This window comes from Eublepharis macularius, chromosome 11 (assembly GCF_028583425.1).
Source record: "Eublepharis macularius isolate TG4126 chromosome 11, MPM_Emac_v1.0, whole genome shotgun sequence".
NCBI classification, from domain to species: Eukaryota; Metazoa; Chordata; class Lepidosauria; order Squamata; family Eublepharidae; genus Eublepharis; species Eublepharis macularius.
The window spans coordinates 36258218-36273786 of NC_072800.1; the positions used below are offsets into that span (position 1 = coordinate 36258218).

At 43.6% G+C, this 15569-nt stretch overlaps 1 protein-coding gene across 3 annotated transcripts in view; it reads right to left on the reverse strand.

Moving 5' to 3' along the window:
- The window catches only part of NOD1 (nucleotide binding oligomerization domain containing 1), a 52090-nt gene that overhangs the window by 6339 nt on the left and 30182 nt on the right, over window positions 1-15569 (reverse strand). For all 3 annotated transcript variants that reach the window (XM_054991594.1, XM_054991595.1, XM_054991593.1), the window contains exons 9-10: window positions 5194-5277; window positions 1338-1421 (exon numbers count right to left, since the gene is read on the reverse strand). In XM_054991594.1, coding sequence (XP_054847569.1) covers window positions 1338-1421; window positions 5194-5277 — 168 coding nt within the window. The remainder of the gene's footprint in view (window positions 1-1337; window positions 1422-5193; window positions 5278-15569) is intronic.

Consider the following 15569-nt stretch of genomic DNA (forward strand, 5'->3'; position numbering starts at 1 on the left):
GCCACAGTGGGGATACCCTTTGGGCAAGCAAAAGGCTCAAGTGTGTTGTGTGGGGATTTCAGATTGTATTTCCTTACAAGCAGCCTTCCCTCCCAGTACTGTGTTGCCAACTGAATTTTAAAAAGCAAGTTATGACATACAACAGAAACTGCTGGCTCCCCCCCTCCCCCGGGTAAGAAAACAGGATAGTTGCTGTGAATAGGTGGAGCAATTGCCCAGAGATTAAGCATCTTTAGAACCCCAGCCAGTCTGGATCGAAGCGAATTCACTGACACCTGCTCCCCTGCGATCTTTGCAATTGCTCCACTCTACAAACAGAAGTTTTGTTCTGAATTCTGTTGCCATCTGAGGCCCTGCTTGGGGATGCCAAATAGCAGGCTTTTCTCAATCTCTTTGTGGCATTCTCTCCCCAGGAGAGCTCTGAACACCAGATGGGATAATGTTTCAAAAGGAGATAGAAATCTTTTCATTTCACAGGGCTTTACAGCTGGATGGTTAAACTTTTGGGGGGGAAATCCTTTTTTGTTCGAATGTTGCACCCCAAAATTATTTTTGTTTCTTTTACATGACTTTAATAAGGGTCTGACTTGGTTCAAAAACATGCTAGAAAACTGTAAATGCATTAATTAAGTAAGTGCAGAAATTTCAATAGGGTTACTGAGTCTGGGTTTGGAAATTCCTGGAGAATTGGGGGTGGAACCTAGGGAGGAGAGGGAGATAAGCAGGGATGTGATGTCATTCTAGGACTTCCATTTCTTTTAGGCTCTATGGTATATCATAGAGTGCCCTCCCCAACTGCCATTTCCTCCAGGGGAACCGATCTCTATAGTGTGGAGATTAGTTGTAATTCCAGGAAACCAGATTCTACCTGGACATTGGCAACCCTAGCTGTCAAATAATGAAAATAAGGTTCATTTACATTGTGGTTGGCCAGTCTATAATACATGGTACTAACAATTATTGGCCTCAGACAGGGATGAGCCTACCGAGACATGCTTCCAGTCAGATCAGTGGGGACAAATGTGTCATTGTGATGCAAAGTGAACACACAAACAGTTTTGCGACTTCATCAGTGTTGACTCAAAATGATCAGCTACGTATGACATATCAGCCATTTGCGTGCATGGTCATCACTTCAGCTGCTCAAACTAATCTACAGTTCTTATAGAAATCAGCTCATCAAAAATGAGATGCTCAGCATGAATTAATGACGCCCCAGTGCGAACGAGCCCAATGCCCATCACTGGGGCTTTGTGCAAAAAGCTTCCAGTTATTGAAATACAATTTACAGTCCAAGGCAATGACCAAGAGCTCATCCGTGAGCCAACAAAACTCACCAAAGATGGCCCAGCTTCTTGTTGACCTTAAGCATTTCGGCAAAGATCTCCGCTGCTTCATCATCCATCTCGTTCTTTGTTAGCCTGGTTTGAATAAAAAGGTTTTCATTCATGGAAGTTTGTGACTCTTCTGTAGTTCGAAAACTTTGAATATTCTCTTTTGGACTCCTTGATGTCGAATTTCCAATCTACGTGCAGCTTTGGTGAATATTGTTTTATTTCAGAGGACTTTGGGGCTGGACGACAAAACATTTTTTTCAAAGACCCTGCTAGCCAGGAATGACATCAAAACATTCCAACTAGATTCCTGCCCATATCAGGCTGCTCTAAATTCGATGCTACTCTGTAGAGTTCCCTGACTTTCAGGAATGGCTTTTGAGAAGTATGTAAGGAGTTGAAATAGGAACGGTCTGAAAACACCAGTGTGTAGGCAGCACCGCAAGTGGCCCATTGAATGCTGGCCTAGATCTCTATTCAATCCTTCCTGAATTGCCCATCTAGGTACTGCCTGGTACGAGACTATTTATCTTCACAGATGTGCCCCTTCAAGCAACTACCAAGCTCTCTGTGAACCAGTATACAAACTGGAGATTTGCCACCGCACTAAAATGTGGCTATGGGCAATACCGTTACTAATACTTATGCCCAATAATGTATCAATTGTTTGAGGAACCCTAGTGTATGTCCAGGTCTCCTTTCCTGTTTTATTCTTCACAGACCTGGGCCAGGCCTAAATTAAGCATATGAGAGGCCTAAGGCCAATATTAGGGAAGGCCTAAGTAAGTACTATATATTGCCTTAATGTTTCCCAGCAATTTTAAAAACTGCTTTGTTTGTTACATTCTTCCAAGAGGTTCAAGACATCATATAGGGATATACCCTGTGAGGAAGGTGACACTGAAACAGATAGTGACTGGCCACCCTGTGATCTTTGTGGCTGAGATGGAAAACTAAGGGCCTAAAAATATGTATGAGAGCCTAAGGTTACAGTTTCATCAATCCACTGGTTAATCCAGCACTGGGAAGGGCTGTTCCTAGATTCCACCCCCCATATTGAGACCTGAGCTCTTTTCCTTCTGTAGTCCCAGTAAAAGGCACTACAAGTGGCCTTGCTCTAGTCCTCATCCCTCTTTGCTACATACACACGAAGAGCGTGCAAAGTGTTGCCTGGTTGACAACCGGGGTGAGCACTCATGCACTCTAAGGGCAATGCAACCTGGAACAAATGTGTTCCAGCAGCGCTTGTTCAACTCAGTTCTTTATTGTTCACAACATAACACTGTGCCACTGTTTCCAAGAGACTTGCATTAGATCCTAGGCACCACTTGGGACTCAGTCAAGAGTCCACTCCCCTCTTGTCAGCCTCGTGATTAATTGTTCTAAAGAACAATCATTAATTTTGTCACAACCAGTTGTGCATCATTAGACCCTGCGGCCAGAGAGTTTCAGCCTTTCATAACTTCGAGTTAAGAGTTTTGTCTTCCTGCTTTAAAAGTGACACTGAAAGCAGTTGTGTCTAGTGCAAAAACAAGTACAAAAAGATTCTTTACGATGTTTATGGAGCATCTGACGACAGCACAACAAAGAGTACAAAAATTAGCTGGCGACTTCTGAGAACGCATCCGGAAAATTCCATTGGTCTTTTGTTTTACACGTTAACCTGGATTCTGCGTTGCTCAGTTTGGGGCTGCTTCCTACTGCAAGAGAACACCAAAGCTCCTGATGGCACAAAAGATTAATCATTTCCCCAAGGCAGTTTATACTACCTGCTTGTATCTGGATGTAAGGGGTTGCTTTTGCTTGCCTCCAATCTTCTGGAAGAGTAACCAAAAAATCCTTCTTCTTGGAAACCCCCTAAGCTAAGTTTCTTCCTTGCATATTTGCTTGTCTTGACAAGACTAGGTAGGCAGAAATGGCTTCCCTCTCAGCTGCCAGCCTCAACTGCTTTTCTGAGGTACGGAAAGCCTTCCGTTTCCCCCTGAAGCAGGGAAACAGTGCTATTCTTTGACTTAAGATTCATCCAGACTGGCCTCATTTCTGGAATTCAGAGAAGTGGCCGGGACCTTCCAGTCCCACAGTACAGAAGTACGGGATCCCCTTTCCACTCCTGGCTGACTTGCATGAGCGTGGACTCTCTCATGACTGGCTTGCGCTTTCATTCAAGGGGAAAATCATCAAAACCATCTCCCAAAGGGGGAAAATACAGAATTTCCGTAAGGGCACTTCGTTTGCTTTTGCCTGAATGCTACAGAGCTAACTAAATCAGGAACATGAGAATACCTTTTAGGATGAAGTTCACTAAAGCTTAGATCTGAATGTATTCCTTGTAACAACTGAAGAAGTAGACAAAGTTCCACTCACTTCCATTCCTCTTAATGGGGATGTTCCCCCTCCCTTATATCTACCTCCATAAAAAGTGTGAGAATAAATTTTAGTTCACGAGAACACAGGAATGAATAGCGATGTCTCTAGGAATCCCCCCATTGGTTTCCCTCTCAACTTTCTCCTACCCCTCATCTTCTCCGTTTTCTGGGAAGGGTACCAGACTCTGTGTTCAGTTTCTGCCTCATCTTGGGCACCCTTCTCAAGCAAATCCAAGTAAGTTTGTACTGAATTAATCTTTGTAGCCTAAGGCCCTTTCACATTCCGTTTTAAGCCAATTGTTACCTGTGCTGACCTGACTTTGTATAAAGCGATGTGGGGGCAGCAGTTTCAAACAGCATTTACATTTGTTTATGTACTGTATGTGGGGACCCTGTGGCACAGAATGGTAAGTTGCAGTACTGCAGCCCAAGCTCTGCCCATGACCTGGGTTCAGATAACTGGCTCAAGGTTGACTCAGCCTTCCATCCTTCCAAGGTCAGTAAAATGAGTACCCAAGTTCCTGGGGGTAAAGTGTAGATGACTGGGGAAGGCAATGGCAAACCACCCTGTAACAAAAGTCTGCCAAGAAAACGTCATGATGCGACATCCCCCCATGGGTCAGTAATGACTCGGTGCTTGCACAGGGGACTACCTTTACCTATGAACTGTACATAAATCACTGTGGCCATTTCAAACAGCACTGCTTCTTATGGCACACGAAGTGGCTACCCCCCTCCCCTGGGCCACCAGAGCTTTTGCATTTTTTTTAAAAAGCACAAAAATATCACTATAGCACTATAGTACTTGTAACAATAGGTGTAGCAGGTTCTCTGAATTTCCAGCTTTTTTTTTTTAAAAGTAAGTCTCTAGCCCCTTCCCTTGCAGAGATACAAGGGAAAAGGCTTATCTCCACAAGGGAAGGAGAAAAATGAAAGCTGGGAATTCAGAGAACCTGCTACACCTACTGTTACAATGCTATAGCACTATAGCGCTAATCTATATATGTTTTAAAAAAAAGAACGTGCTGTAATTGGGTGGGAAAATTTAAAAAGGCAGTGCTATCAGAAGAGCTATAGACATTTCAAACATTCCATAGTGAATGGAAGTACCCCGAAAACCTAACAATGGGAAATACAGTTAAAAAAATAAATGACTCAACCCCACACAAGTGGCTTTGTCTGAAAGAGTAAAAAAAAACCATTAGCAAGCAGCAGCCAAAATGGATGTGTCTGAAACGGCACACACACTAGCAACCAGCAGCCAAAACGGTTTTAAAAGGTTGTGTGAAATGGGCCTTTGCCAAACCTATCAATGCCCCCAAACCCTTCCAAAATTTGGAACGCCCTAGAATCTGGAAAACTCTGTGAGCCCTTCCATTCACGGACTGCAGGCCTGCCATACCAGCCCACATCCCGCTCCTCCTAGAAACCCCAGTAATGCAGCCCTTTCCCCACCTAGATGTTCAAAGCATGTGTGGAAATTGGTTCCTCACCAAAATATATTCACAGTGTTGTTGTGCTTCATTGCTTCTGCAAGGCTTTTGCCCCCTTCTGTAGTGATACCATTGAACGCAAGACTGTGAGGAAAACAACAGAAGAAACGTTTGGAAAAAAACCATCAGCAAATAAGTATTTCTCCCCTTTATATCCATTAACAGTCAGTTCGCACGGAGACATCACACGGATGGTGCTCTGCATCTGCCAGGCAGCCTCTGCCTTCAATAACACAAGACACATCAAACTTTTACAAGTCTTCGGAGCCAATGTGGAATAGTGAGGAAGACTGGAGTTGTGAAGGCCTGGGTTCAAATCCCCTCTCAGTTAGGATGACATTTCCAACTATATCTTAGCATAAAATACCTGAAAGGTTGTTGTGAGGGTGAAACGGATGAAGGGAGAACCGTGTGTTCTGCCCTAAGTTCTTTGGAGGAAGGATGGAAGAAAATATAACAGGTGAATAGGGAGAACTGCAGCTGAGCACAAAACTGTTGCTTTGGCCTTCTAAGGCTTGAGAAACGTTTTATCTTACCAGCACAGGAGCCATTTCCCTTTAAATTGCTCCCACAATGCTCCACTAAGCCTTGTTTATCTGAACCATATGGGTAGGGGGAATAATGGTCCTTCCCACATGAAAGAGGAGATATCAGCATGGAAAAGAACTGTATCCAGGGCTTTTTTTCTGGGAAAAGAGGTGGTGGAACTCAGTGGGTTGTCCTCGGAGAAAATGGTCACATGGCTGGTTACCCCGCCCCCTGATCTCCAGACAGAGAGATCAGCGAGGGCAATCTAAACTCCCCTCTGTCTGGAAATCAGGGGGTGGGGCCACCAGCCATGTAACCATTTTCAAGAGGTTCCGGAACTCCGTTCCACTGTGTTCCAGCTGAAAAAAAGCCCCGACTGTATCTATCTCCTTGAACATGTGGTTCCAACATATCACCGTGGCACTGGACTGATGCAACAAGAAGCCCTGAGCAAACAGCTCCCATCCTACCCAAACAGACTGTAAACCATCTGTTGAAAACATACATTCAAAACGTAAGTGTAATAACAACAGTTCATTTGTATACCGCTCTTCTGGACAGATTAGTGCCTACTCAGAGCAGTGAACAAAGTCAGTGTTATCGTCATCCCCACAACGCAGCTGGGGAGCTGCAGCTGAGAGGAGCTGCTTACCCAAGGCCACCTGGTAAGTTCATGGCAGTCATGAGATTCAAACCAGCAAAGTGCTGCATTGCAATTACTTAACCACTATACTACACCAGTTCTCTGTATAATATATCTTTTGCTCCTCAGCTCTAAGGAAGACGCAAGATATCTGTGTGAAAATAGGATAACTTCTAACAAAGCATTTTCAGCGGGGTTCACAATTCTGTATAGAGGTAATTAGCCTTTAAAAAGGATTAGACAAAATCATGGAGGATAGGTCTGCCATAAGCTATTAGTGATGGTGGCTAGGTGGATTCTCCATGTTCAGTGGTAATATATTTCTGAATATCAGGTGCTTCGAGGAAACAATAGGGAGGCTTTGGCTTCCGTGGTCTGCTTATAAGCTTTCCAGGGACATCTGGTTGGCTGCAATGGAAAGAGTGTGCTGGATACAGCAGGTCTCTTCTTCTGTTTTTAACCACCATTCCAAAACCAGGATTTGCTCTTCCCCACAGGTCATCCTGTTCTTCAAGGAATGTTTTTTAAGGCACAGATGCATCACAGAAAGCTTTCTACAGAATGCAGATCCAATTCAAATACAGTAACAGAATACAGACACCTTGGGAGATGGTATAACTAAGAGTGTGGGGTATAAATAAACTTAATTTAACCCAACATATTCCTGGAAAACAGGGTGAGTTCACCTAAATCAGGCCATCCCAAGCTGCTTTGGAGAGGAAAACCAGAAAGCTTTCTCAGGTTCCAGAGCTAAATTAGTTGCACTTGACTCCTGTATCCAAACGGCAGTCAGCTGTGAAGATAAGGGGCAAGACTCTTCCCCATTTCTACAATGCCTGCTTTGACCTTTCTTCTTATTCCCAGAGCACAACACCCTGAACTCTTTTCAGTGCGGAAATGCAGAAGGGCATGCCAAGAAATAAGTTCCAGCAAAAGGTCAAGCTGTTCAGAACAAATAATTGGAAGTAGCCACTTCCCATCCCATAAGTTGGCCTCACCCAATGCCTGCAGCAACCCACAGGAATCTTTTCTGTTAATTTCTAAGCACTTAAGAGTTGTGTTCCAAGACAACTGGTGTGCCGGCTCCTTCCTGAACCTGCAACGACCTATTCCATTGCTCAGCCGCTTAAGAACTGATGATTCCAAAGCTTTTAGCAAGAGCTGCAGCCTTGCTAAAAGAGGCTTATCTTAATTATCTGTAATTTAAGCTGGATCCGAAATGATATGATGGCTTGTGGCGGCAGTATCATGTTGTACAGCCACAAGGTGCAGAACTGTCCAATGGGCAAAATTCTCCAGAGTCTTCCTATAAATGCTCAATTAACTATCCACTTGATGCCAGGTTAAAGATCTGATGTAATTATCGCAATATTAATGATTTACAAATTAGCCCAACGTAGGGTTTTTTTCCTTATTCCAGGTGAGTTGCTAAAATGGCACAGCTTACAAACCAGAGCTCTGCGCAAGAACGGGATGCTCAGCGCTATCTATGCTAACAGACATTCTGCAAAGCACAGAACTCCTTCCACTGCTGTGGGGTTGAATCACAGTCATTATATGGAGAGGTGCTGAGCATTCACAATTCCCACTGATAATAGCTGGCGCCTGGTGAGTCATACGCTAAACATTCAATCTGAGCTAATGAAATCCATTACAAAACTTCCTATATAGTGTGTTTTATTGCTGCACTGAACCGCCTTAGAGCCCTGCAGAAAACTCATGGTGCGCTTTAGTGGCTATTTTTATTTGTAGGGGAGAATGAACTAGAAAATTAGCAATAGAACAAATCCAAAGAGGGCTGGAAATGTTCAAAATATACAAACATTTGTATTATCAAGAAATCTATCCTATCCTCCTTTGAGCCAAACATATTTTCGTTGCATCTGAATGAATTTCCAGGAGAAGAGAACCAAGCCCAGTAAATAGTTCAGGAGACCTTCAAGCAAAATATGAATTGTTTAGATTAAGATTTTGAAGGTAACGAGTGGGGGAGAGTTTATAATGATTTTAAAAAATGTTCACTGCAGCTGGGATCCAAAGGACTGAGCAATAAGTTAGGACCTTTAGCACTGTGTTTCTTGAACAGCCACCTCCCACACTGCAGAGAAAATCATTTTTGAAACTGAAAAGAATTTCAAATGTCATTAGACAGAGTAAAAAAAAAGTTAAGAATCTCAATGGACACACTCAGGCCGCATCTCAAGAAGCTTGTTACATCCTGGCTCTCACTGAGCCCTGTTCACAAGTTACAAGGAACACATGTACAGACTGTGTACAGCATACACTTGGGTTGTTTTTTGTACACACATTGAGTAATTCTCATGCATGTACCGTTGAATGCGTAATTCAAACCCCACATTTACCCAATTGCTGGTCTCAGGTTTCATTCACCAAGTGAACGTGCCCTGGCTCTTTCTCATGAACAGATGTATGCATGTACATGCAGGATGTGCTTATGTTTACTGTAACATGTGAACAGGGCTCTTTGTCCCTCGCTATCTAAAGATGCTTGGGCTCTACTCAGTGGGGTGTTAAAAGATATCTCTAAAATAGACAGGAAGTAGAAACTGGGAACATACACAGCCCCTACAATACTGATTATTGGAAATATCTGGAAACAGGTTATTGTGTGTCTCTCCTTGAAAGCCAGCAGGATGTTTATTTCACAACAGCCAGCACCACAACCCAGAATAAGACACGCCACAAGACAGAAAGGTATTTGAATGAGCCTCTGACCAGAGGCCTTAATATGGGTGGGCAGGTTTGCAGGGGCATCCTGGGACACACGCCTGAAAAAAGCAACACATGATGGACGTTCTCTTTCAAACACTTAAAGCAACCTTCAGGCTGGACTTTCCCACGGAAGCCAGCAATGTTACCTATGTATTTAATGAAAACATTTCTATTCTGCGCTCTCAGCTGAACTGGCTCTTGAGGCAGCTTCCAGTTTCCAAAAAAAACCCACCACCACACATAGCAAGCAATGGGCAACTTAAACAACCCATCTTAAAACATGAACATGCTAAAATAATAAAACAATATAAAATAGCTTAGGATCCACTAAAAGCAATAATTAGGGATGCCAATTCTTGGTTGGGAAATTCCTGGAGTTTGGGGGTAGAGCCAGGGGAGGGTGGGATGTAGAGAGCAGAGGGCCTCAGTGGGGTATGATGCCACAGAACCCACCCTCCGTAGCAGCCATTTTCTCCAGCGGAACTGATCTCTCTCGTTTGGAGATCGATCGTAATTCTGAGAGATCTCCATGTTCCACCTGAGGTTGGCACCCCTGGCAATAATCAGTGTTACAAGATGGGCCAAAGTCATTAATTGGATGAAGAGCGGAGGGAAGTGTTCAGTAAAAGGCCTGAGTTAAAAGGAATGATCTGGATGAGAATGCTCAACAGGCTTGGATACAGGCAAATGGTTGTGAACAGAGTTCCAAAGCTGAGGGGGCGCGGCGGCTGTAGTGGCCACCCACTTTTTTTAAAAGGGGAAACACACAGCTGGCCTCTGTAGATGGTTGCAGATGGGCTACATCTGCAGCATGAAAGCTAAACTGTGGTGGGGGGGATGGGACTGTTTTCCTTGAAGAGCAAACTCCGGAGGCCATTTCAAACTGCTATTTGAATGTCTTCCATTTCAATGGCGCTGGAGAGAGTGGTGGTTTGTTGCAGCAAAACTAAACCACAGTTTCACGGTACCTTAAAGACTAACAAGATTTTTTTCCCCCTTCCATAAACTTTGTGAACTACAACCCCCTGCTTCAGGTGCAATCCATCTTATGAAACAGGCTCTGGACCGTGAACGTTTATATAGGAAAATAAAATCTTGCCAGTCTTTCAGGTTACACTAAACTCCTATTTTAGATATAAATAACTGAGGGAGAGGAGTAATATTACAAAAATTTAGCTGTGTTGTTATATATTTTGTTTATAGTCTTTATTGTAGCTTAAATCTATTATTCTGTATTCTGTTCAAGATTCTTTATGCACTCTCTATTGTTTTTTTCTTTTATATCTATAAAAATTGACTCCTATTTCAAATATTTTAGTGGTGCTTAGAGAGTTGGACTAGGATCTGGGAGACCCAGGTTCGAATTCCCATTCTGCCATGAAAGTTCTCTGTGTGACATAGAGCCAGTCACACACTCTCAGACTAACGTACCTCACAGGGTTGTTGTGAAGATAAAATGGAGCAGAGAACAATGTAAGCTGCTCTGGCTCCTCAGTGGCAAGAAAAGTGGAGTACAAATTGAGTAAAATTATACATATAGACATGCAATATCTAAATTGCATGTCTATATGTATAATTTTATAATAAAGTGCACCCAATATATCAACTTGGGTGTACTTATTTCACACACATCCAAAATATTCTTGGACAGATGGGGCTAGCAGCAAGTTTCTTGGGCCCTTTGCCATTGTGCAGGCTCAGGTGAACTCCAGCATGAGCCTGCAAAGCTCTTCTATACTCCCCTGCCCAGGTGTGACATAGCCAAAAACATGAAGATGCTTCCAGCTGGATGCTTGCAAGATAAATAAGAACTCTTAAAGACAAAGACATTGCCTTTACAGGCTCAAATTTTCACTCCCGCAGTAAGAATTACAACAGCTACACTGATCTAGCATTTATCACTGCCTTTCTAAGGAAATGGTGGACCTAAGTACATTTATCTCCCTTCAAAGCTGCTGTGTACCACTCCAAATACTATCATGCAGTGAGGCCAGAGGCTTCTTAGTGATAGCTCCAGAATGCCTCTCTACTCTGTCTTTGCTGATTTTTCTGAAAAGTTTGAACTCTTCAGAATAGCCTTTTAAATATTCCACAAACCAAAAGAGGCTATCAAAGATGCTCACCCACCCAAACTTGCCAAAAAACACAAATGAGCACTGATGCAGTGAACTAAATTCTTCACACAATGTTCACAAAAATAATTTAGTGAATTTGAAAGTAATATACAAGAGTGAATACAACATGTGAAATTCTAAAACATCATAATCACTATAATATCATCACAATCAATCACACACAGCAAGGTGTTACAACACCGAGTAGCATGTGTATCCTCAGAAAAGGGAAGAATCCCAAGAGTTCTCTTATGAGCTGTCTTCAGTCAGTACACTGAGGATTCCCGCTGAAACCGCGGGGGCAGATGAAAAGTCCCTCCGGACAAAGTGGAAAGGAGCTGGAAGACTGGGAGGAGAATGGAATGTGCAGGTGGAGAACAGCAACCGGGAGCCCCCGAGGGGGACCTCCCCGCCCGACAAGCCTTCGGGTATCTCAAGCTTGTTTCTCAAGCAGCACTCTTTCACGTGCTGAAACTCTGCGCACTTCCAGGGACCGCCTCCTCTGCGCACTTCCAGGCGGTCCCTGGAAGTGCGCAGAGTTTCAGCACGTGAAAGAGTTTGTGGGAGAGTCGGAGAAATACCATCGTGGTAGGAGAAACCACGCCCCGTGAGGAAGTGCTCATGAAACAAGCTTGAGATACCCGGAGGCTTGTCGGGCGGGGAGGTCCCCCTCGGGGGCTCCCGGTTGCTGTTCTCCACCTGCACATTCCATTCTCCTCCGTCTTCCAGCTCCTTTCCACTTTGTCCGGAGGGACTTTTCATCTGCCCCCGCGGTTTCAGCGGGAATCCTCAGTGTACTGACTGAAGACAGCTCATAAGAGAACTCTTGGGATTCTTCCCTTTTCTGAGGATACACATGCTACTCGGTGTTGTAACACCTTGCTGTGTGTGATTGATTGTGATGATATTATAGTGATTATGATGTTTTAGAATTTCACATGTTGTATTCACTCTTGTATATTACTTTCAAATTCACTAAATTATTTTTGTGAACATTGTGTGAAGAATTTAGTTCACTGCATCAGTGCTCATTTGTGTTTTTTTAAATATTCCATGCAGAAATGGCCATTATTGGTTTCAGTGCTGTTGAGAAGCAGGCTTTTTTCTTGCTTCCCTACAGCACCATGGCACATTTCTCTGATCGTTCTCATAACTGCTTTGCTCAGAAGTTTTGGGAAAGACTGTAGTAAAGTCTGGGTGGCTGGTGTATGGATGGGAAAATTCAGGTTTTCTCACCCACGCGACAGCTATTTTCCTTGACCATGTCCCCACGGCAGCCATTTCCTCCCCGTCACCAAGGGCTTTTTATTTTATTTTTTAAAATTGGCACTAGTATATCATTATATCAATATATCATTGTGACAATAGGTATTATAGGTTCTCTGGATTCTTAGTTTTCATCTTTTTAAAGAACCCCTTCCTTTGCCAAGATGTAAGTGGAAAGGCATAGTTTTGCAACAGAAGGAGCTAGAAACTTACTTTTGAAAAATGGTATATCAATATAATTATATTCTAATGCTGATTTTTATAAAAACTGCAAAAGCCCCAATGGCTGGAAATGGCTGCTGCTGGGAGACTGGGCAGGGAAACAGCAGGGTAACGTCCCACGTGGAAGCCCCATGGCTGCGGCACTTCGTCTGCAGCTTCACCAGCCATGCGGAAACCACACAAGCCCCTTCCTGTGTGGAAGCCACCACCATCTTCTAGTCCCAGCCCTTCTGTTGCCCTGCTGTCATGCTACCTGTGACGTTTCTTTTTCTATTATTTACTTAGATATTGCTGTTACCTATGTACCTCATTCTGAAATGCCTGAAAATGCCTCAGTATTTTGTAAACAAATAATAAACAAATTAAGTTCTTTTGGGAATAACAGAAAGGCATTGATTGGGAATGTAGTGTAAATAGCTCTCCAGAGCTGACAGTGAACTAGGCTGACCTATGCAGTCCAGAATGCACTGGTGAGCCATTCTGACCATATAGCAACAAAACTGAAGCAACTATATTGGCTGCCTACTTGCATCTGGGCTCTATTTAAAGAGTTGGTACTTGCCTTTCAAGCAAGTACCCACATCTTAAGGACCACTTTCTCCCATATGGATCCACTTTTTCATTCTGGTCATCTTCGGAGGTCCTACTTTGTGTGCCCCTGCCATATCAGGTTAGATGGGTGGCAACCTAAGTAAGGGCCTTCTCAGTTGTGGCACCAAAACTCTAGAACGCCCTTCCCAGGGTGATTCATCTGTCTCCCCGTGACAGGGTTAACCAGCTAGAAGATCACACCCACCTGGAACCAAGGGATCTGCAGAGAGTCAGGAATTGTTGGTGGAAAAGGTGTCCAGACAGCATTAAGAAGCTGGACTCAGGAGGGCACTGTCTTGGGAACAGCTTGTGGCTGAGGACTCTGGGCCTGTGCAGGGCCAGCCGAGGTCAGCAGCAGCAACTGGGGGAGGGTGTGCCAGGTAGGCAGGCAGGCAAGCTAGGTTACTGGTGGAGTCAGGCCTCCTAAGCAACAGCAAGTGGCTCTTTGGGGTAACTAACGTAGGAAGAAGAGGAGCAGGTCAAGCTGCAGAAGGGGAGCTATCAACCACTTCCTTGCCTTGATTGTACAAAGCCCCGAATGAACATATGCCATCAAACTGATTGGTGAGTCCAGCACGTTCTTGGGGAGAAAAGGGCCCTGACAGCTGAACCCTGGCCTCATCCACCAAGGGCCCAGAGCTCCACTTCCCAGTCCTGCCACACTATTGCTGTCTTCTTTCGGCACGTGAAGATTTTTTGTTTTGTCTGGCATACCCACAATAACTGATATTGGCCCTCTTCCCTGTTCATTGTGTTGTATGTTTGTGTGTGTGTTTACTGAATTGTTTTTAAATTCTATTTAAAACGTTGTTTTAAATTATTTGTTAATGTTTTATTGTTTGCTGCCTTGGGGACCCTATTTTGGGTAGGAAGGGACATACAAATATTTTAAATAAACAAAATAAATATCTAGGGGCATACAAATATTTTAAATAAACAAAATAAATATCTAAAGAACCACAGGTCCTTGTATAAATCCAAGCACTAATTTCATTGGTCAGCTTCTTTTCCCGGTGCCCTTTTGCAGAACTGGTGAGCGCTAGTATGGTGTAGTGGTTAAGGTGACAGACAAGGACAAAAGTTTTGAATCTCTTGCTCAAGTATGGAAGCCTACCAGGTAACCTTGGGCCCATCACAATCTCTCGGCCTAACCTATCCTCACAAGGTTGTTGTTGTATTAAGTAGAGGAAAGGGGAATGATGTGAAAAATCTCTTGGGGTCCTAATCAAGACAAAAAAGGGGGGGATTTTAAAATAAATATAATAAAATGTTCCATTATATTTAAGGCATTTTTGGTCACTGGACCATTGCTTTGCTATGACCTACTAAAGGACCATCAGATGGTATTGCCTGTCTTTAGGAAGGCATGCAAGGTGTCATTGTGTGAATAATGCTGAGGGAATCAGCCAGGTAGAAAATGGATGGTTACTGACAGGTCTGTACCTGCTCTGAGGCTGTCAATTTCTGGAGCTTTTGGGGGGGGGACTGCAGTTTTGGCCATTTCAGTATATGTTAGCAACCTTGAATAACTGGAAAAATGAGGAGTTAGCCATATTAGTCTGTAGTAGCAAAACAGCAAAGAGTCCAATGGCACCTTTAAGACTAACCAACTTTATTGTAGCATAAACTTTCAAGAGCCGCAGGTCTCTTCGTCAGATGCATCTGACGAAGAGAGCTGTGGCTCTTGAAAGCTTATGCTACAATAAAGTTGGTTAGTCTTAAAGGTGCTACTGGACCCTTTACTATTTTGGAGAAATGTGGGATACCAATTTTTTAACAAATAAATAAATGGGCTGGCAGAACACTGAGAAGATAGAATGAAGAATACCATTTCAGGTTATCATTATTTCGTTTCCTCAGCATTAAAAAAGAAAACCTCCCTGGAAACAGAAAAGTAGCACGCTGGCTTGCCCATCAGGGCATACTGGCTGTGCCCTGCTGTCTAGGAATGCTCTCTAACAGCCCTGGCTCAGAAGTCTGTGCAGCTCCCTCCCAGAAAAAGACAAGGAGACTTCTGCTCTCTTGGCTTTTTGGCAAGCTGTAAGACAGAACTGCCTTGCAGAGCCTAGGCCCGCAGAAGGGTGGATCCAGCCAGCCTTTTCACTCCATCTCAGTGAATTCCCCTCCTTACCTCAGGCCTCATTTCATATGGGTCTTGAATATACAGATCCCATGACCTCCCCCCATCACACGCAGCCTTTTTGGTGGTCAAATGAGACCCCTCTTCCCTTTTTTATCAGAAGAAAAATTGGTTGGAGTCAACCCAATGCATTTTTTAA